This window comes from Echinops telfairi, unplaced genomic scaffold, assembly GCF_000313985.2.
Source record: "Echinops telfairi isolate 266 unplaced genomic scaffold, ASM31398v2 ScPeMD7_7467;HRSCAF=8505_0, whole genome shotgun sequence".
NCBI lineage: Eukaryota > Metazoa > Chordata > Mammalia > Afrosoricida > Tenrecidae > Echinops > Echinops telfairi.
The window spans coordinates 13,640,497-13,663,571 of NW_022111367.1; the positions used below are offsets into that span (position 1 = coordinate 13,640,497).

Genomic DNA, 23,075 nt, shown 5'->3' on the forward strand with positions numbered 1-23,075 from the left:
CCAGAGCAATGTTGCACACAGTCTCAATCACTCCAGTGTGGTTGTCCCATTCTAAAAACTGTTTTCACACCCAGGCACGTGACATGAAAAATACACGGCCTTCATCTGACAGCACGTCCTAGCCAGAGAGTCTTAGAATAACTCTTGGCATCAGAGTTGAACAATGGGTTATCTCTCCAGATAGTCTTCATTCACTTGAAGGATTGGCTTATATTCACCTACTATCTTTTGCTCTGTTCTTATGAAGCACTTACATGGAATAATCCTTTCTGTTCGTCAGTTCCTTATTTATGGGTGTTCCAAAGCTATCCTGCTCTATAACCAGAGTTCTGAAGCTGCAGCTGTCAGGATCCTTAATCCATTCTGTGAGAACTCGCTGCCAGTGCGTACAGTAGTGAACTGCTGCCTTACTGCTATTATTTCAGGCACAATTAGACGCCTCATCCGGAAAACAAAAGTTGTGGGTGATACTTTTTAAGCTTCTAGAAACTCAGCCTCATTTAGGTATGTTCAGTCTTAACAGTTCATAAATATTGTGCTTCAGGCAGATCTGTATACAAAAGATTGCTTTATTTAATGGAAGAAATGCTAGATTGGAAACAAGATGTTTGACCACCTTTGCTGTTGTTTAGTTTGTGAGCTCTGACTTGATTTAACCCTTGTTTTCCTCATTTGTAAACTACAGGGAAAATAATTTTCTAACTAACTGAGGGATACTGTAAAGGAAAGTGTAGTGGCTGTAAAAAGTGTTTGAGATCCTTGGAAGAAAGGAGTGTTTTATTCATGGTAATTTAATGACTATTTATTATACGATACAAAATTAAGTTGTAAAACAGCAAGTCATGGTTTTCCCAAGGTTAACTAGTAACAGATTTAAGTTTACTCACATTCTATGCTCTACTTTTGTGGCACAAGGTACCTTCATTTCTTCAGTTTTATGTATGTTTGTAATGACTGTGTGAATCCTTTACAGTATAAGCTGCTCAGAAGACGTGGGGGCAGTGGGCTATTTCACACTGCAGGCGTGCTACTGATGCAGCCATGGGAGCAACTGGTTTTTGCCTCGATTGCTCCGAAGAATTTGTGTTAGATTCATAGCATGTCTTTCACAACTCTGAACCACATCCATTCATTTTCAATTTTTTAATTACCTCCTAAATTTTATGATTGCTATCTCCCTGGTCAATAAAAAGATGATATCTTTCTTGGTGACGACCGAAGTAGTCCCAAGTGAAGAACGTTTGCCTAGTAGCTTCTAAAACTTCTGAGTCTAAATTCTTTGTTTCTAGCTTAGATTTGTATTCTACAGATTATGTTTAGATGGTCTTTCTTAACACACAATTTATTAATAGATACTATTTTCGTGTAATTTACTTGTTACATTTGATGTCAAAGGTTAGTATGTATACTATACTAAAGCGATAATTTTAAATAATTTTTATATTCTAATGTATTATTTGCCTAGTCTTGAAGAAATATTCAAGAAAACATCAAAATATAGTCATCCATCAATTCATCACTTCATGGATCCAAGTGATCAAAAAGGTAAAATTTTTTTTTAATGTGAAGTGACCAATTCCACAACAAAAAATAGAAAATGAAAAATTACTTAGTGTTCATTCATGTCTTAAATAGAGCTAGGTGTTTCATCAACTGTTTTATAACTCGTCCTGTGTTTGCTAATCTGAAAATATGTTTAATAATATTTCATGTCTACTGCTATAATGCCTAAATTACTTATGATATGTTAGAGATAAATTTAACAGGAAATAAATTGTGTACTTGGTTGATTAATTATTTAGAGATTGTTTTTATATTTTGATCTGCAAAACTGGGATGCCCTTGTTTTCCAAGTACTAAGCACTAGACACAAGATTGTGATTTCTAAGTTACTTTATTTCACATAGGAAGGCTGCAAAAGAGATATAGTTTTTGTAAAACCACAAGTTTTCACTAATGTTTAGGTGAAAGATGAACTTGGATTATAAAATCTATCATTGTTTATGATCCTCTGATGTTTTAGAGGAAAATACATAATAGAATTTGACTTCTATCTATGAGAAAATCCTAAAGTTTGAATTCTACTTCCGGTATAATTATTTGAGAGCGAGTCACTGTGTCTGGCTGTACCAGGTGCAGTTGAGTCCAGTTTGACTCATGGAAACTCCATGTGTGTTGGAGTAGAACTATGCTCCCTGGGTTCCAATGGCTGACTTCTCAGACATAGAGAACCAGGCCTTCCTCCCCACCCTCCCCCACCCCCCAAAGTTACTCTGAGTGTACTAGCACCTCCAACCTTTTGATTAGCAGCTGAGCATATTAACTGTTTGCACCACCAGACACTTCACTTTTTACTGGCTTTCAATAACAAGGGCAACATTGCATAGCCTCTACAATAAAATGACCTGCATTATCTTGACATTAAAAGGTATATTGTGAATTAGGTAAAGCTTTACAGAGCAGATCAGTTATCCATTAAAACAGTATTATACATTTTGGTTCATGCCACTGACTGCAATCCCCACAATGTAACAAAGCATCATGTACCCACCTCCCTTCCTCCCCGTGCTTCCTGCTTCTATTCCCCTTTCTTTCCTAACCCTTCTGAAGTTTGTCCTGGAGGAAATGCTGCCCTTCAGATCTCAAATGGTTATTATTCTAAGGTATTCATGCCTCACTAGTGTTATTGTTCACTTTCTAGAGCTATCTATTTCCTGGCTGAACATTGAGTCATGGGGATAAGTTCATTTCCAGACCTGAAGGGTGACCACGGGCTATCGTCTTGTTCTAACAGTCAGTTCCTGACAACTAAGATTGTAGACCTAACACTTTTGATATAGGAGTATTATCCTATTTTTATAGAACAGTTGTAATACATATTTAATTTCCCTGGTTTATTTTTTTCATATCTACACACATTTTGGATCTTTTCTAAGAACTGTAATTGCTTTCCCCTTTTTTATTTTGTAAGGACATACCAGGTGACTTCTACCTAGGTGAGCGAGCATATATTTAGGCCAAGATAGCTGGGTGTATGCCCAGTGTTGGCAGCGTATGTGGATTAAACATAAGTGGTTTCACTGTGGTGAGTTTTGCAAACCTAAACATTTAAAGTTATCACTTAGAAAAGTCAGCCATTTAGACTATTTGAATGAAGATGCAATTTCTGAGTGGCTTATGAATAAAATTACATCGTTATCATTACTGTTACTCACGATTCTTGGTTTCCAATAATTTGGCAAATTACAAAAAAAATAGGAGCTGTTCAAGGTATAGCATAGACAATCTGACTTATTGGGCTGATAGGTACTGAGGGATCCACGAGTCTCTTACTCTAAGATGCCCTTTTAACCTGGAAATGAAGCTATTCCCAGAGGTCCTCTTTTAGCCAAATAATTGATTAATAAAACAAACAATGTACCCCATAATTGTTCTTCAAACAATCAAGTATATAAGACCAAACTGGTAACTATTGCCCCAAAGCAAAGATGGGAAGGCAAGGAGGGGCAGGGAAACTGGATGGATGGAAACAAGAAAGGCAGGGGGGATGGGAGCATGCTGACCCATTGTGGGGATATTAATCAAGGTCATAGAACAACTTCACCCAAAACACAAAAAAATGTTTTTTAAAAAGGCAAGGCAAAGTTAAGATAGAACTCAAGCTAAACTCATTGCCGTCACGTCTGTTACGACTCATCGTGACCCTAAAAGACAGACTGTAACTGCTCTTGTGGGTTTCCAAAGACGCAAATGTCTAGAGAAACCCTCATCCTTCTCCAGAGGATCAGCCAATTCCAAATGCTGACCTTGGGGGTAGCAGCCCAACGCAGAACCTTTGGCACCATGAGAACTAGTATTAAAATATTTTGCAACATGAGCAAACACATACCCCAATCATCAACAGCTAATGAAAGCTTTAAAAATATGTTCCTAAGTACAGTGCTAAGGGGATTAAGTGTGTGTTCTTGGAGCACTTTGTTGGAAAGGCTTCCACTACTAGAAGAACACTCAGTTCTCAAGTACGGAGGATATTGATTTTTCCTGTCCTAACTCTTTGTACTTAGCATTTTGCTTTTGGAAAGAGTACAAACCCATGGCCCAGTTCTCATATTTCGATACTGGCGTGAAGATCCAAGAATCATGGGATGTCACTTATTTATATACAGAATAAAATGATGACTCTAGTGTACATGGTTCTTACTGCCACATCATCATGTAGGTCCTTTAAAACCTCATCTAAATATCCCATGTTACCTGTCACTTGCCAACAGCCATTCTCCAGCTGTTAGCACACTGCGCAGTGTGTTCTAATATAAAGGAGTCCTCCCGAGGGCCCACTGCCTTGGCATAGGTCCATCCTCATCCCAGATTCGGGGACTCCTGTGCATGATCACTCCTCTAGCTGCCATCCAGTGGCCTACTTGACATCCTTCTGGAATGTTGGTTGGTCATATGGTCTTGTGTCAGTTTGAGTACTCTGAGAAACAAAGTCCTCTGAGAAACATACTAAAATGGGATAAAACATACATGAGATTTATTGAGAGAATTCTTGTGACGGATAAAGAAAGAAGTAAGAAAAATTGGCACGAAGAGCCCTCACCATACAAGTCTGACACCTGGCAAAGGAGAGCCAGAAGGACAGATTGGGCAGAAAGAGCTTCACACTGCAGCATGGTTCTGAGAAAGCTGCCTGCAGACAGATGGGGAAAAAGTTGGTCAGCAAAAGTTGCTCACTTGGGAATTCCTATATTGAGCCGGAATCGGCTGCCTTTACTCAGCAGCCCTTGGGGGAAGCCTGGACTCCCAGGAGCTAAAATACAGCAGCAGGCCCTGTCAGGTGTGTTCTCTGCAATAGATTATCTTAACCTGACTGACACATGTCTATGGCTGCCACACCAAGCCACTATATGTAGCAGAAGAGAAGGCTGTTGAGATTTACAGTCTCAAAAACTGCAGTGAGCAGTCCTACTCTGTCTTAAAGGTCTCTATTAGGAAACTATGTCAAGATAAGTGGGTTTCTATTGTTTCCTATGTATGGAATGCCTTTCCCTCTCTTATGTAACTGCTAAACACATAATCTTCAAGTACATCTTTTCCTGAGCTTTCCAATATATGGGAGCTCTTTCTTTTATATATGGATCTTTGTATTCAGTGTGCCCAGCTCTTAATAAATTGATTCCTAATAAATGAATGAACTATAATGTACACCTATTGGTTAGACCCAGTATTCATTCAGGGAGTCTTGGTGGTGCAGTGGTTAAGCACTCAGCTCTGAAAGGACAGATCAGGGGTGAAAACCCAGCAGGAGCAAGACTACTTCCACACAGGTTACAAATGGAAACCTTGTGGGGCAGGCATCTGTTTTATTGGGTCACTCTGAGTCCAAATTGCAATTGACAATGGATCTGGGTACAATTTCCTCATGAGTGATGATCCTGTATTTCTAGTCATCCATCAGCTATTTGACTTCTTTCAGGACCTAGGATAAAAGGATACCAAACTCACTCCTATCAATCTGATTCATGAGGATCTTCCTACATCTGTAAAGTTAGGTAAATGGATGGTATCATATATATAAGAACTATTATTTCAGTGTATGAAGAAAAAAGTATATTTGTGTAATTTTATTGTTTTTAAGAAACCTATCAAACTACAGTTTGAAGTAATTAGCACACTCACTGGAATGCTAAAGCACATAAAATTGCTAAAGTTATAGTCTTCTGTTAGCACATTTTAAATGATTAGAAAGCAACCCGAGTAAGTATCTGACACAGGAGACTAACATATATTCCACGTGTTGAGTAAAAATGTTCGTAAATATAATGATTTGCTCAGATGTCTTAAAATCCCAGGTTTGAATGCTAAGGTTGAAAAGGAACTGTTCTGCTCGATGAGAGATGCACTTCTATTTCAAAAGCATACACATTCACTCTTGCTTCTTAGACCCAGTGCCAGTGTCCTAGTTCAGACTCTAGTCATTTTTTACCAGGATTCTGGCAGTGGCCTTCTGCTTGCCTCCAAGTACTAGAGGTAGTTCTTCAATACCGAATCTGACCATGTAATCAAAGAACTCATTGACATCAAGTCCATGCTGACCTTTAGTGATCCTAGGATAGGGGACAACTGGCCCTGTGGGTTTCTGAGATGATAGCTCTTTATGTAAATAGAAAGCCTTGTCCTTTTCCTGTAGAGCAGCTGGTGGTTTCGAATGACTGACCTTGAACGTAACACCCTGCATGTAACTACTATGCCACCAGGGATCCTGATGATGTTATTTCCTATTAAATACTATTATTGGCTCCTCTTTCCCTTCAGAATAAAAGTCATTGTTGTACATTAGTGTGACCTTACTTTACTTCTGGGTGCTTATGTTCTTGAACTCTTTAAAACACACTTTGTACATAAGCCCTACTGAGCTTCTAAGGGCTCCCTGAGCCAGCCTCCATGCCTAGGTAGGGGTTTCATCTCCTGGACTCCTTCTTTAGTAGTAGGTAGGAGCCCTGGAGGTGTAGTGGATTATGCACTGGGATGCTAACCACAAGGTCATCAGTTCAAACCATGAGCTGCTCTGTAGGAGAAAGAGATGAGGGTGTCTGCTCTCATGAAAATGTAAGGTCTCAGAAACACAAAGTGGCAATTCTGTTATGAATTGGGCTTCTTTCAATGTGAGTAGGTGGATTTTTTGTTTGTTTGTGTGCAAGTGGGGGTGGGAGGTGTTTGGGATTTAGTCGTACCATCTTCTGATCCAATCAAGCAGTGGTGCTTCTCATAACTCTTTAGAAATATCCCCTTTGGCTTGATCAAGTGTAATGTGGCCAAGAGGAATTGGCGAGAACCAAGTGAAGGTTGAATATGATATTATTATGGGGCAGGAGGAACATAAAAGGAAATAGATGAAAGAAATAGGCAAAAGACATTTCTAGAGGAATAAATACAGGCATGTACATATGTAACTATATTAATATATAATGATAGGAATATAGATCTATGTATATATATTTAAATGTTAAGTATTAAGGTAGCAGATGGACATTGGGCCTCTTTTCAAGTCCTCCCTCAATGAAAGAACAGTTTGTTCTATTAACCTGGCATTCTGTGATGCTCACCTTCCCTACACAATCACTGAAGAAAAAATGGGGGCATAAGCAAATGTGGTGAAGAAAGCTGATGGTGCCTGGCTATTACAAGATATAGCCTGTGGGGTTGTAAAGGCTTGAAGATAAACACTGGCCATCTAGCAGGGAAGCAACAAAGCCCACATGGAAGAAGTACACCAGCCTGTGTGATCACAAGGTGTCAACAGGATCAGGGATCAGGTATCAGAGGACCCCAAACAAATAATCATATCAATGCCAATGTGGAGACCCAAAGCCCATCTGTAGACAACTGGATATCCCCTCACAGAAAGGTCTCAAGTAAGGGACATGCCAGCCAGGGTGCAGGATAACACCAACAAAACATACAATAATACTCTAGTTCATTAATACTTTCCCCCACCCGCACCCCAACTGTCACAACCCACATTCTCCTTTACAAATCCAGCTAGACCAGAGCATGTACACTGGTACAGATTAGAGCTCTTGACACATGTACTCCGGAACAGATAAACCCCTCAGGAACAGTAATGGAAGTAGCCATACCATGAGGGTAGGGGGAAGGTGGTGGGGAGAAGGGGGAACCGGTCGCAATGATTGTTGTATAACCACTGTCCCTCCCACCCCCGTAGGGTGACCGACAACAGAAACATGGGTGAAGTGAGACAGCGGATGGTGTAAGATATGAAAATAATAATAATTTATAATTTATCAAGGGTTATGAGGATAGGACTGGGTGGCGGGGGGGAGCTGATACCAAGAGCACAAGTAGAAAGAAAACGTTTGGAAAAGGATGATGGCGACATATGTACAAATGTGCTTGATACAATGAATGTATCGATTATTATAAGAGCTGTAAGAGCCACCAATAAAATTATTTGTTAAAATAATAATGAAAAAGAAATATCCCCTTTATAGCACTTACCACATTTTCTCGAAATTTATTTGTTTTTCCCCACTATGAGCTCAGTGGGAAACTGTGTACATCGAATTTGATTCTTTCCCTCACCCCCTTACTTGCATCCTGAACAATTCCAGTGAAAGATGAATTATCCTTCTTCTGTAAAGAAATAAAAATGAAGTAAAGCTTGGTCTAGTGATTAGAATTCCAGCCGCAGTAAAATTATTGATGATACACAGAATCACAGCAGAAGGTATCTGTAGAATCTTCTCAGGAATTGGTTCGACCCAAGACTTTGACATTGCTAGGCATTCAAAACTGGATTTTTCAGGTTTGCCTGTGACCACTTACTGATGTGCAAATGTCTTTACCATATTTAACCAGAGGATGTACACTAGTACATTTAGGAACTGGAAACACAGGGAATCCAGGGCCGATGAGCCCTTCAGGATCAGTGGTGAGAGTGGTGGTACTGGGAGGGGGGAGAGAGGGTGGGTTGGAAAGGGGGAACCGATTACAAGGATCTACAGGTGACCTCCTCCCTGGGGGACGGACAACAGAAAAGTGGGTGAAGGGAGACGTCGGACAGGGAAAGATATGACAAAATAATAATTTGTAAACTATCAAGGGTTCATGAGGGAGGGAGGGGAAAATGAGGAGCCAATGCCAGGGGCTTGGATGGAGAGCAGATGTTTTGAGAATGATGAGGGAAATGAATGTTCAAATGTGCTTGAACAATTGATGTATGTATGGATTGTGATAAGTGTTGTATGAGCCCCTAAATGAAACGATTAGAAAAACTATGTTATTTATTTAAATCTTTAAAAAGACTTCTAGGCATTTCTAAGACACACATGACATTCATCTCTGAATCGATATTTTGGTTGGATGACAGTATCTTTCCTTTAGTAGAGGATTCATACTTTAAATTTTGCTGCCAGATTTTTCATGACAGCCCTTAAGTAGAAACTTGAATTCAGTTGTCATCATTATTAAAGAGTGTGTGCCCCATGTGTATTTCTGTGCTCTGACCCTTCCATTCATTATTGTTGTTATTGACCTTAAAAGTACAAAAGAGAAGACTATAGGTAGAACCTTTATTGCTAAAGACTTTCTGCAACCCAGGCTTGGAAACCTATTCACTGTGGACTTTTCCTCAGAAGAAAAGCGTCGTCATAATGTGCTAAAAATGGCTAATTTTTACTTCATACTCGAAGCCCCTTTCATTCTCAGGAGATCAAGAACACCTGGTAGATTTTTATGCATGACCAGCAAAGATTTAATAGCAGGAAAATGATGTAAGATTTTTGTATTTATCAAATTAACATATGGTATCTAGAAGAATTAAAATAAACTCTACGTATAAACATTTTGTAAATAATGTATTATGCCTTGATTACATTTTATTACACACTTTAAAATTTTTTTTCAGGAGGTCTTAAAAATATTATTACAATCCATAGTTTCATTAGATCAAGCATAATTGTACAGTTACTGCCCTCATCATTTTCTTTTTTTAATCATTTTATTGGGGGCTCATACAGCTGTTATCACAATCCATGCATACATCCATTGTGTTTAGCACATTTGTATATTTGTTGCCATCATCATTTCAATACGTTTTCTTTTCTTCTTGAACTTGATATCAGCTCCCCTTTATCCCCTCCTTCCTCCACTCTACCACCCATCTGAACCCTCAGTATATTATATATTATTATTATTATAATTATATTTTCCCTTAACTTACACCCTCCCATGTGTCCATTCTCCTCAAATTCTGATGTTCATTCCCTTTCCCTTTGCGGTTATACAGTCATCATCACCATCTGTTCCCCTACCCCCACCCTCCCATATGCTCAGGAAGTCAATAGCCTCCTTACTGTTTCTGAGAAGATACTCTCTCTTTCATTTTGTGCATTGAAGGATCTTGGTTGTACCCGTGTACATAATGCAAGACAAGCAAGAAGTAAAACAAGGACCATAATAGTGGGAGGGGGAAATTTTGAAGAATTAAAGATGGTTTTGTGTTTCATCAGTGCTGTACTGCACCCAGGATATATCATCCCTACAGGATAGCCCTTCTGTGAGGGACTGACCAATTGTCTTACAGATGAACTTTGGATCTCCACCTTGCCTCTGTTCCTTCATGTCAGTTTGACTGCTTGTTTTTGAACTTCTTGTACCTTTTCCTGTCGACACCTCATGATCACACAACCTGGTGTGTTTCTTCCATGTGGGTTTTATTATTTCCTTGCTAGAGGGCTGCTTGTTTGACTTCAAGCCTTTAGGACCCCAGATGCTATATATTTTAATAGCCAGGCATCATCAACTTTCTTCACCACATTTGCTTATGTACTCATTTTGTCTTCAGAGATTGTGTGGGGAAGATAGTATCCTACCTTGCCACATTATTAGAATAAACCATTCTTATACTGCAGTAGGATTTAAGTAGAGGTCCAAAGTCCATCTTACATTGCCACATTATTAGAATAAACCATTCTTATACTGCAGTAGGATTTAAGTAGAGGTCCAAAGTCCATCTGCTTCCCTATTATACTTACTTATGTTTACATACCTAGATAAATACACCTATATATGAGGACAAACAGGCTATTGAGGAGATTGTGGTGAGATGCCTTATGAAGACTCGTCGAAAGAGTTGGAGGAAATTATGCTGAGTGAAGTTAGCCAAGCACAAAAGGACAAGTACAGCATGAGTCCACTGAGGTGAAATCTTACAGTACAACGGGTATAGAGGAATATGAACATACCACATCATTTCCCATCAAAGGACCGGGTACTCTGTCAGGAGGCAGACAAAATTCCAGGATTCAAAGGGCCTCAATAATAAAAAAATGAAAAAATTGCAGATAACACCAGGCCTGAAAGGCATCCCATCTTCCCCTCTCATGCCTTTAAGGCCCACAGAGAGAGAAGGGAAAGAAAAAGCTGGCAATCAGGAGCAGGGTATTAATGCACCCATGGGGATGGTATCGTTTCTGTCTCCCCTTGAAAGGGAGAGAGAACAAACCTCAGTCAGGTGCAGCAGCCCTTGAGGCCAACGACAGACCTGCATGAAACAGCCCGTTAGCAGGGAGGACAGCAAGGCCCTTATTGAAGATCAGTTGCTTGGACGCTGCTGGTTTTATTTCTGGGGTTTCTGTTCCTTTCCATTGGTCAGAGTATCTGTCATTATACCAGTACCACGCAGTTTTGACAATTGTGGCTGCACAATCAATTTTAACGTCAGGCAATGCAAATCCTCTGACTTCATTCTTCTTGAGTTCTTTGCTAATTCTGGGCTTCTTCCCTTTCCATATGAACTTGGTAGTCAGTTTTTCCATTTCTTTGAAAAAAGATGCTGGTATTTGTATCAGGATTATTGAACTTATATAGAGACTTGGTAGGACTGATAGCTTTACAATGTTGAGTATTCCAAACCAGGTCATTTTTGTTTCTTGTCATAAAGTTCTGTAGTTTTTTTGTACAGATCTTTTTTTGGGGGGTGGGGGTGCGGGCTAGGTATACTCCTAGATATCTCAATTTATGCTTGGCTATTGTGAAAGTATTACCTTCTTGATCTCCATTTCTGTGATCTTATCTGATGTGTATAGCAATCTTATTGACTTCTGTTTATTGACCTTGTATCCTTTCACTTTGCCAAATTCCTCTATTTCTTCCAGTACTCCTAATGTGGAGTTTTTGAGGATTTCAGTATATAGAATCATGCCATCTGTGAATAACAATAACTTCACTTCTTCTTTTCCCAGGTGAATACTTCTGATGTCCTTTCATTGCCTTATGTTATTAACTAGGACCTCCAGAATGATGTTGAACAAGAGTGGGGGCAAGGGGCAGACTTGCGGGTCTCCTTTTTCAGTGGGATTGTTTTCATCTTTTCTCCTTTAACTATAATGCTGACTGTTGGATTTTTTTATATACACCTGTATTATTTTAAGATAATTTCTTTCCAATCCTATCTTCTTGAGTGTTTTAATTAGGAGTGGGTGTTGAATTTTGTCAAATACCTTTTCTGTATACACACACACACACATATAATTTTATTGGGGGCTATTACAGCTCTTATAACATTCCATACATCAATTGCATCAAGAATATCTGTACAAATGTTGCCATAATAATTTTCTAAACATTTATTCTCTATTTGAGCCCTTGGTATCAGCTCCTATTTTTATCCCTCCCTCCCCACTCCCACCCTCATGACCCCTTGATAAATGATAAATTATTATTGTTTTCAAATCTTACACCCACTGCTGTCTCCCTTCATCCATATTTCTGTTGTTCATCCCCGTGTGTGTGTTGGGGGGGGGGCAGGGGAGTGGTGGTTATGCATCAATCATTGGGATGGGTTCCTCTTTCCTCCCCTTCTTCCCCCACCTGCCCTCCACCCTCCTGGTATCACTATTCCCATTTCTGTTCCTGAGGGGTTTATCTGACCTGGATTCCTTGTGTTGTGAACTCTTATCTGTACCAGTGCACATGCTCCAGGATAGCCAGAACTGAAAGGAAGGACTGGGGTCATGATAGTAAGGGGTAAGGAAGCCTCAAAGAACCAGAGGAATATTGTGTTTCATCGGTGCTATACTGTGCCCTGGTTGACTCGTCCCTTCGTTGTGGCCCTTCTGTGAAGGAATGTGCTGTTGTCTACAGATACGTTTTGAGTCTCTGCTCCTACCCCCAACATTCTCAACAATGTGTTTTTTCTTTTCTTTTTTTTTATTGGTCTTCTGATGCCTGTTATCTGATCCTGTAGACAACTCATGATCACACAGGCTGCTGTGTTTCTTTCATGTGGGCTTGTTGCTTCTCTGCTAGATGTCCACTTTTAAAACTTCAAGCCTTTAAAACCCCAGGCCTTATATATTTTGATCACCAGCTTTATTCACCACATTTGCTTATCCCCAATTTTGTCTTCAGTGATTGTGTCGGGAAGGTGAGCATCACAGAATGCCAAGTTATTAGAACAAAGGGTTCTTGCATGGAGGGAGGGCTTGAGCAGAGGCCCAAAGTCTGTCCACTTCCTCAATGTATTGTCATATAAATATATGTACATAGGCCAATACCTCTACTTTTAAGAATTAATATATTTACATGCATGCACACCTATATTTATACCTCTATTCATAGCTTTGCTTCCTAGATCTTTCCTCCGTTTCCTTTCTTCCACCTGCCCCACCATCACACTCACCCTTCTTCTGCCTCTTAGTAATCCCTCTTAGCTAGATTGCTGCTGCTGTAACACCACTGGGATGTTTACATCCTCCTTGTTGCTTTAAATTCCCTAGTTGTTCCCCTTTCTATTGCATTGTTTGCTCACTGATCCTTTCCCCTGCTTCCCCCTCTCCCCAAGTCCCTCTGGAACCGTTGGTCCTATTGCTTTGCCGTGGACTTGCTTCGCATGTCTATCTTCTATAGGTAGGCAAAGCAACAATAACAGAGACAAAAACAAAAAGAAAACAAAAGACACAAAAAGTAAAATAAAATAAAAATGGATAAAAAAGGAGGAAATAAAAGGAAAAAAACTAGCATAAAAACCCCATACAAACATACATAATTTCAGGTCTATTGATTTTATCATATCGTTCTTGTCCTTTTTCTTGTCAATGTGATAGATAATGTTAATGGACTTTTGGATGTTGAACCATCCCTACATCCCAGGAATGAATCCCACTTAGTCATGGTGAATTATTTGTTTCATGTACTTTTGTATTCTATTGGTCAAAATTTTGTTAAGAATTTTTGCATCAATGCTCATAAGAGATATCGGTCTGAAGTCCTCTACTCTTTTGGGATCCTTGCCCACTTTTGGTATCAGTGTTATACTCACTTAATAAAATGAGTTTGGGAGTTTGCCATCCTTTTCTATGCTCTGGAAGAGCTTCTGTAAAATTGGTGTCAGCTCTTCCCTGAGTGCTTGGTAAAATTCCCCTGTGAAGCTGTCTGGGCCAGGAGTTTTTTAGTTGGTCGTTCCTTGACAACCTTATCTATTTCTTCTCGACGGATCAACTTCTACTTCTTCTATGGTTGTTGTTAGGTTCAGGTCATCCCCGGACATTGCATTTTGTTTCTCTTGCTTTCTTGTAGAGGTTATTGATGCATATACCTGTCTGCGTGTCGTTTTGGAGGACCTCAGCACCATTTTCCCCAGATATCAAGGAATCCTGAGTTTTCTATTTGGGAGGCTGTTTGGAGGGCTGTCCAGGGGCCCTCTTAGGAAGCATGCATGAGAAGGTTGCAGGTAGCAAGCATGGTGCTGTGGACACCTATTGCTTGGGAAGCCACAGAGGTGTGGGGGCTGGTGATGGCTGGAGGCTGCAGAAGGTGAGCTGGGACCAGTGGCAGTATGCAAGCCACTGGGCCGAAGCAGGTTGACATGGTGAATGCAGGTCCAGCCCAGACCGGCAGGGGTATTTACGTACTTTTAATATTTATGTTTCAATTAAAAATTCATTAGTAAAATAATATTCTAAGATTATGTTGTTGTTGATGGAGGCTGTTGAGTTGATTCTCACGCAGGGTGACCCCATGTGACAGAGTAGCTGTAGTAGCACTGACAGGTAAGCACTAGACTGCTAAGGTTCATGGTTCAAACCTAACAGAAAAGATGAGGCTATTTGCTCCTTTAAAGATTTACAGCCTTGACTTGATATACTGAGCTTTCTTGGCTTAGAATTGGCTTGATGGAAGTGAGTTTTCATATTTATGGAAACCGATGAACATGTTTTGACCTAATGGAAGTGAACTATAGTTGTTGTGGAAGTAGATCAACAGGTTTTTCTCCTGTGAAGTCGTTGGCTGAGTTTGAAACATTACCCAGTTAGAGAATGATTACGTAGTTAGATAATGATCAGTACAATAAAGTGAGAGGTATATAGAAATTCATTTTTTAGAAATGTATATTTGAATTCCATTTATGTAATAATCCCATCAATTTTGGAGGAAATAATTCTTTAAATCTTAACTAAAAATCAGTGAATACTACTAATTCATCAATTGTCTTAACACTTAGTCCCATATTCTACAAATAAATAAGTATAAAAGTTGAGGGACATGTTCTTTGTGAATTATGTTTGGAGAGAGATTTTTCCCTTTTATTACAACAAAGTTACTCTAGAGATGCCCTTATTACAGTGAACCTTCTCTCTTTAGATTTCAGTTCATATAATCTTGTTTTAAATCTTGAAATGGCAGTGTTCTTGCTAACAATGTAAAATTAAGTTTATTTTTGAATGAGATAAGAACATTACTATTTTAATTGTAAAACCTTTAAATAGAAGGTAATGCTGGAAAATAGCAGCCAGTATTTTAAAAAATGAAAAAAAAATTGTGTGTGCTTGTTTTAAAAAATCTCACATATTAAATCTAGATTATTTTAAACAACCAAAAGTGTATTTTAGATTTTAGGTATTAATATGATAATTATTTGTATGAGTGTTACATTTAATGGAATACTTATAGTATTCATGATAGTACTTAAATACAGCAGAATATATTAATATAGAACATCCTCAAGTAAGTTTTATTTAATCTGATAGTGTTTTGCATATACTACACAGGTATCATAGTTTTATACTCAGATAACTAATATTGAATTATCTTATATGATGAGATGGAGTTGTCCATTTTTAGAGTTTATGTACAGTTAATAATGACTATGGTTGCTTTATAACATTCCATTATATTTGATATCAAGGGTGAAAATGATTTGCAATGATAATCTTTTCATATTTAAAATCCCATGTATCTTGTAAAGTTTAAGATGTGATCATTCTTTAAAATAAATGAATAGCCCTGCTTATTTAGGAAGATGGAGTGAAACAGTACCATGAGCTTATTTGTTATCACCCTGTGTCTGTTAGGACAGCAGCTCTAATGTGGCCCACTAACCTTTAAAAGAAAGTACAACTTCAGAGATGTCAGATTGTACCAGTAAATAGTCAGTGGCAAAATTTTTATATCAAAGAGTGGAACTTTTAGAGATTCTCCTGGGATTTATGGTACTTTACCATCTATTAATCCTTGCTACCTTAGGTGACTTGTCAAAGAAGTGCTACATTTACAAGGAGGGTGAAAGGAGGCGCTGGAGGACACATCCCGCTAAAGGTCAAGGAAGCTATTAATGCTCTCTACTTTTCCCTAAAGAACTTACACAGTAACGTTGCCCCTCCCTTTCCATCTTTGCAGAGGCAAGGGGATACAGTGAAATGAAAGCTAAAGTTCAAATAAAACATAGTACCAATATTAGCTGGTTCTCAGGGCCCTGACTGAATATGAGTATGTGCATTTATGGAAAAGTGTAAGGAAAGGTATTAATGGCGGCTCTTGCTGAAGAACATAGATTTCCCATCTGTTTTCTGTGCTTCTCGGCCAAGACTCAAAGTTTATATGAGGGGGTACCCCCAAAAATCCAGGAAAAGAGCTCTGCTGGGCAGACCTTTTGTAGTATGCATTTTCCCCTCTAGGCAAGCATCGAGCAACTTGTTCTGAGTTAGTGCACCCAGTCACAGTGGCTTTTTCGTGGAAGCAATTTCACTCGAACCTTGTATGTTGTGATGGCTGACTTCATGCACTCATTATTTATTCATTAATTTCCTTTCACCCATTTTCTGATTCCTTTTCCCCTCCTGCTTCCTCATGTTACCCATCCTGGTGTGGTTGGTTTCCATCTGCTTGTATATGTTTTTCTGTGGAATGTTTTGTATACAGTATTTAATTTAAATAATTATATTGTGTTATAGTTATCAGTCCATAGGTTTTTTTCTCTCCCTACTTTGTGGTATGTTTTAGGAGCCCTGGTGGTGTAGTGGTTACATGTTGGGCTGCAATCTGCATGGTCTGTAGCTTGAAAACTGGACTTTGTACTCTTGTAAACAATTACAGTTTCAGAAACCTACAGTGGACCACTATGAGTCAGCACTGACTCAATGGCAGTGAGTTTGGTTTTGGTATGTTTTAAAGTTTTTTCTATGTTGGTACATATCAATCTAATCTGAGCTTCTAATTGCTCCATGGTATACCAAGATTTGTTATTTACCACATTACTCTAGCGGTGAACATATGAATCACTTCCCAAACAAATGTAGAAATAAATATTCTTTAGACATATCCACCTGTAGATTAGTGTACACGTATTTTTGGATGTATACCTAGGGGTGGAATTAATGGGTCCTAGGACATTTATACATGTAATGTGTCAACATATGTTAGATGATTCTCCATAAAGACCACAACATTCTATATTCTTCCCAGCAGTACTTAAAGTTCCACCACCCCACAAGTCATTCAAACATTCAGCATTCTCCAACTTTCTAATGTTAACATATGTAGCATGATAACTTAATTTGTACATGCCTAAATTTGAACAGCTTCATATGATTTTTGCCCTTTTTTGGGATTTAATTTCTTATAATCTGCCAGTTCATATCCTTTGATAATTTTTCAAAATAGTTACTATCCTTTTTCTTGTTGATTTGGAGACAATACCAATTTATTTCTCTCTTTTTTTAAATGGCAAAATTTTATTTCTTGATGAGTCCTTTTACAAAGTTATAAATTTTGAAAATTTTCTAAAAACTGAATTGTACATTTATAATTCACTGCTTTTCTGGCTGAATGCTATACTTCAATAAAACGTTTGCCCCCACCCCCAAAGAAAGTAAGAGGAAGATAAACATATACAGAAGATTTCATTTTTGCGGGGGACAATGCTGATAGTTAAAATACGAATAAGACATATACTAATAGCAGAATGGTTTTATTCTTAAAAGAACCTATGCCAGGAATGGGCACTCTTTTTTTCTGTAAAGAGCCACTTGGATATTCATGACATCATTCATGGCTGTAGAAAATTATCAACTTAAACATTAACTAGTTAAATTTGGTCAAGCATTTAATTAACTCAGACCTAATGTGATGGCTGGGAACTCTGATGGTGTAGTGAGAACAGGTGGGGTTGCTAACTTGGAGGGCAGCAGTTTGAAACCACCAGCTGCTCCGAGGGAGAAAGATGAGGCTTTCTCTTTCTGTATAGACTTACAGTCTCAGAAACCCATAAGGGAAGCTCTACCCTGCCCTGTAGGGTCACCAAGAGGCAGAATGGACTCACTGACAGTGATAATGGGATGACTGGACTGCTTTTCTATGGTAAGGCATATGATGTAGCTGGTATTGATGATTTCTTGGGTTTTATATGACCCCAAGATGTTCCAGACCCACCAATTTCTTGTATATTCTAAATATTCACCCCTTTTCAGTTTTTTACATTTTTGCAGAATACCTTTTCTCCAGCCTGCCATCTATCTTTTAATTTGATGTCAGTGATAGCAGTCTTAACTTTTGATATAAGGATATTCATCAATTTTGTGTATTGATGGTTTTAGTTAAGAAGTCTTTGCACAGATATCTACCATTAACTATTGTTTTTGTGTCAAATTTAGTTCTTTAATTCATCTGGAATCCACCGTTATACAAGACATTACATAGGGACACTTTATTTTTCTTCACCGTACCCATCACTTATATTTTCCTTGGTCTGCCTTTGAGATCTCTGTTGTCGACATTGGTCCACCTCTCTATTGTACCAGTCCCATACTGCTTTTATTATTATGGACTTGTCATAGAGCTAAGTATCAAATAGAACAAGTCTCTCCAACTTTTGTGAAGCTGATATAAGTCACTGATATATATGTTACATACATATATGTTTCATATACATATGGATATATTTTTTAAAGTTTGTGGAAAAATTCCATCATCTTTCAATTCCATTTTCACACAACTTTTGAAGGCCGCTTACCACACACGCACAAACACACACACACATGTGCATATATGCTCTTTAAAAGAACCGACTGCTGTAATGGTGAATACTCAACTGCTAACTGGTGGCTCTGCATGAAGAAAGACCTGGGGCTCTGCTCCTCTAAAGAATACAGCCTGGCAACCTCACAGGGCACGTCTACTATGTCCTTTTGGGTTGCTATGAATTAGAATGGACTCAACAGCACGCAACAACAAGCAACAACATCATAGGTTCCTTATAATACTAAGTTATGCCATTAAAGCTATCCTGTTGAAGTGCTTGGACTCTCTTTCCAGTCATATATTTCAAACGAGCAAATGTGAATTTCATACTACTGAATGTAATTCTAGCCTGAAGCCTTGTGTACAAGAAAATGTAAAGGTATATTTTAGTAGAAAACATATAATATTATGTGGCCAATGATTCTGTTTTACATGAGAAATCAATTACTGCATGCGTCTATGGGTCATGAAACCTATGAGACAGATCTTTGCCCGGGTAAGCCTACCATGTAGAGAACAAGGGAAAGAGAGCACGGTACAGGAGAGCCGAATTTTATGGCACAATTACCCTTCCACTGGCAGAAAAGGCCTGAGGAATGTGTCGGGCTACAAATCAGATAAGCAACTTCTCTCTTGCGAGAAGAATCTCATAATGAGGGAAAAATGGGAAAAGAAGTCATATTTTTCTAATATACCATTTCATCTACTTCCTGGATCACTCTTCAACTGGGATGGTTCAAAGATATTTTCTTCATTATTAAACTCCCAGTTTGTTCTCTGGAGTAACAATCTTACTTGCTTAATTCACAATGTTGTCACCTTTCTGCAATAAATATCTATGGTCTACAGTTATCCCCTTGACACTTCAGATGTACACTTTATGTACAGATACATAAACAGTTATCCCCTTGACACTTTATGTACAGATACATAAACTTCATAATTATTCTTCTCCTCCTCTTTGATCTACTACTCAAGTCCAATGGATTTTTTTCTCCTAGTGTTTTTGATCCATGCCCCATCTGATGATGATCAGTCATGACTATCACTACTAAGTTTGAGTCTTTTAGTAGTAATTATTAAAGCACTCCTTTTTGTGAACTGTACAATTTAATCTTTCAAAGAATGCTAGGGAATTTTGTTCGGATTAGTGCCCTTGACTTCAAGATGAGGAAGTGCAGTGAGAAGAGATGGAGCATATTGCTAGTTATGGAGCCAAGTTCGTGTTTAAACCTGATCTTCTTGCATATAGAACCTTTGTGTACATTGTTCAGTATTTTGTAACCTCTTTAGAATTTACCTATTTAATCAAAAGTAGCCTTCACCCATTTATTTATCATTACATCACTATTTATTAGGAGCCCTGGTGGTGTCATGATGGAGTTATACTTAATTAATATGGCCCTTCCAGTCCTAAACTTTTATGTGATATGTAATTCTGGATTTTATATGCCTGTGGCTCTAGTTGCATTTGGGAGGGCATTATCTGCTAAATAATAGAAATAGGATGAGATTAAGGTCTTATCTTAGTAGAAAGTGTGAATCGGGCCACCCTCTGTTTAATGGCTATCTTGGTTACTGTTGCTTGTGTTGGATGTAAGGAATGATAAGCTACAGCTGGGAGGAGAAAAGCTGCATCTGAAGTGGCCTGGGGAAAATTTCTGGCTGATTGAGATTAATAGGAAGCCAGTGCCTCCTGGAAACATCCTGCCAGAGTTCCAGTTCCATGTGCATAGATAAGATACAGTTCAGGGGTGGGGAATAGATTATTATATTTTGGTGAAGGGTGGTATGTTAATTTGATTACATCATTGATACTTTATCTAACTCCCATGAAATGCATTTCCCTGCATGTGTTTGGCAAAAGGTGGGGCCAGATACTGATAGGATTTACCTGTGACTAAATATGAGCAGGATTCCTTGGAATGCCATCATGCTGTGTATAAAATGAGCCGTTTGAGGGAATGGTATCAGAGCTTAAATTGCAAACACCTGAAGGCTATAGATGGTGGAAGTCCAAAATCAATTTGCAGCGTCCATGTATTAAGCCTCAGGTGACTATAGTCAAGGAATGCGAATAGCCTTGTTATCAGAGAGCACTGTAAAGTTGATTATTGTAGATGTGGTCTGGTCAAAATTTAATATTTCATCATTTGATTTCCCTTTTGATCCATTTAAAAACTATTCTGGTTTGAAGGGGAAAAAAAAAGAATGAAGGGGAAATACAGGTGGATTAAGCCTCAGGTGAATCCCCTCCGACAATGGACCAGGGATGTGAGTAGCCTTGCTATAATGCAGACTGCTTTGGAAAGTGGATTGTTGTAGATGCAGTTAGGTTAAAATTTAGCATGCTATCATTTGATCTCTTTTGTGTTCCATTTAAATTCATTTTAGCTTTTAATATTTTCTCCTTTCTTTTTGAATGAGGTCTTTAATCTGCTGTACTTTATCTGTTTGTATGTTTTTTAATGTTTTTCTGTAAACAGAATCCAGAATAGGTAAATCTATGGAGAGTGTAACTGGATTAATAGTTTCTTCAGGGAATTGCAGGGGGGGGGGTTGGGAGAAAACGGGGAGCTAATGATGATGAGTACAAGGAGGAAGAAAGTGTTCTAAAATTGACTGTGGCTAATGTTTCAAAACTGATTGTAAGGATGACTGTACGACTCTTCTTTCATGTGATTGAACTATTGAATTGTATGATGTGTGAATGATACACCAATAAAACTGTTGGACAAAAAGAACCATCTGAGAAGCCGGGGTGTGATCCCATCATCAGCAAGAGCCAGAAGTAGAGCTCATCTTCTGGACCCAGCTTCTGGCTTATCCCTGCCTGGCCTCCAGATATTGGACTGAGCAGTGCCCACCAGCATATGATACATTTCCTGAACCTTCCATGAGTCTCTGTGGACTGTGCAGTGATTCACAGAACCCAGAAACATGAGGAAATATTCTCAAGGAAGGAGTTGGGGGAAAATGGAGCAGACTAGCATCTTGGAAGAGTTGGACATTTGGGACTCCTTGATACTAGTTATGAATTCTTACAAAATAAAATATTACCACAGTTGTTATGTGTTGCACTCATTTCGAAACCAGTACCGACTACACTGGAGAAAAGCGAGGCTCTCTGCTCCTGTAACCAGTTACATCCTTGGAAACTCATGGGACAGCTCTCCTCTATCCTACAGGGTGGCTATGATTTGGAATAGACTCGATGGCAGTGAGTTTGATTAATTTTGGACATCACTATTTTATTTTCTTCATGGCCTTGATCAGTCTCTGAACTTACTTTTGTTTGCTGGAATGTAAGCTACATAATAGCAGAAATATTTTCTATCTTGTTCATTGCTATAACACAAGCCCTTACTCCAGCAATGGCTTGGCAGGCTCTTAGTAAATACTTGTTGACTAAGCTAATGATTTACCATTTTAACCCTTACACAATATTTCCTCCACTATATTCTCCACAACACTGCCACATGTTCTCCAGACTACTTTCCTGCTTAGAGTTTTTTATTACTTTCTCCACTTCCTACTTCAAAAAACTGTAGCTTCTTGGCATCACATATAACAAGGTGCTTGATACATGTTTACTTGTTCGATCTCATCTGTCACTCACATCCAACAATTGGACTATTTGGTATTATATATTAGGATATATAAGATAAGGGGCCCTCAGAGTACAACTGTTAAACACGCAGCTGCTAACTGAAAGGTCGACACACCCAGGTTACCTGTTCCTGTAAAGATTCCAAAAAACTCCCAACTCTCTGCCAACGAATTGATGCCAACTCATGGCAACCCCAATAGTGCAGTTGTACTCAGCCACATAGGATTGCTCTGAGTCAAAAATAGGCTCACTACACCTTCCCGACACGATTGCTGAAGAAAAATGTGGACATAAGCAAAGGCGGTGAAGAATGCTGATGGTGCCCGGCTACCAAAAGATATAGCATCTGGGGTCTTAAATGCTTAAAGACAAACAAGTGGCCATCTAGCTGAGAAGCACCAAAGCCCACATGGAAGAAGCACACCAACCTGTCTGACTATGAGATGTAGAAGGGATCAGTTATCAGACATAAAATAACTGAAAATCATACCAGTGGGTGCCCACTTTACTGACACAACCATTGAAGTCAAACGTGTACATAAGCAAATGTGGTGAAGAGAGCTAATGGTGACCAGCTATCAAAAGATATAGCGTCTGGGGTCTTAAAGGCTTGAAGATAAACAAGCGGCCATCCAGCTGAGAAGCA

General features: G+C 38.8%; 1 protein-coding gene across 1 annotated transcript in view; it reads left to right on the forward strand.

The window, feature by feature from the left end:
* Positions 1-342: 342 nt before the first annotated feature.
* The window catches only part of LOC101660359 (putative methyltransferase-like protein 21E), a 42,353-nt gene continuing 19,620 nt past the window's right edge, over positions 343-23,075 (forward strand). Inside the window, exons 1-2 of the mRNA XM_045283791.1 lie at positions 343-504; positions 1,466-1,545. Coding sequence (XP_045139726.1) covers positions 1,524-1,545 — 22 coding nt within the window. The 5' untranslated portion in view covers positions 343-504; positions 1,466-1,523. The remainder of the gene's footprint in view (positions 505-1,465; positions 1,546-23,075) is intronic.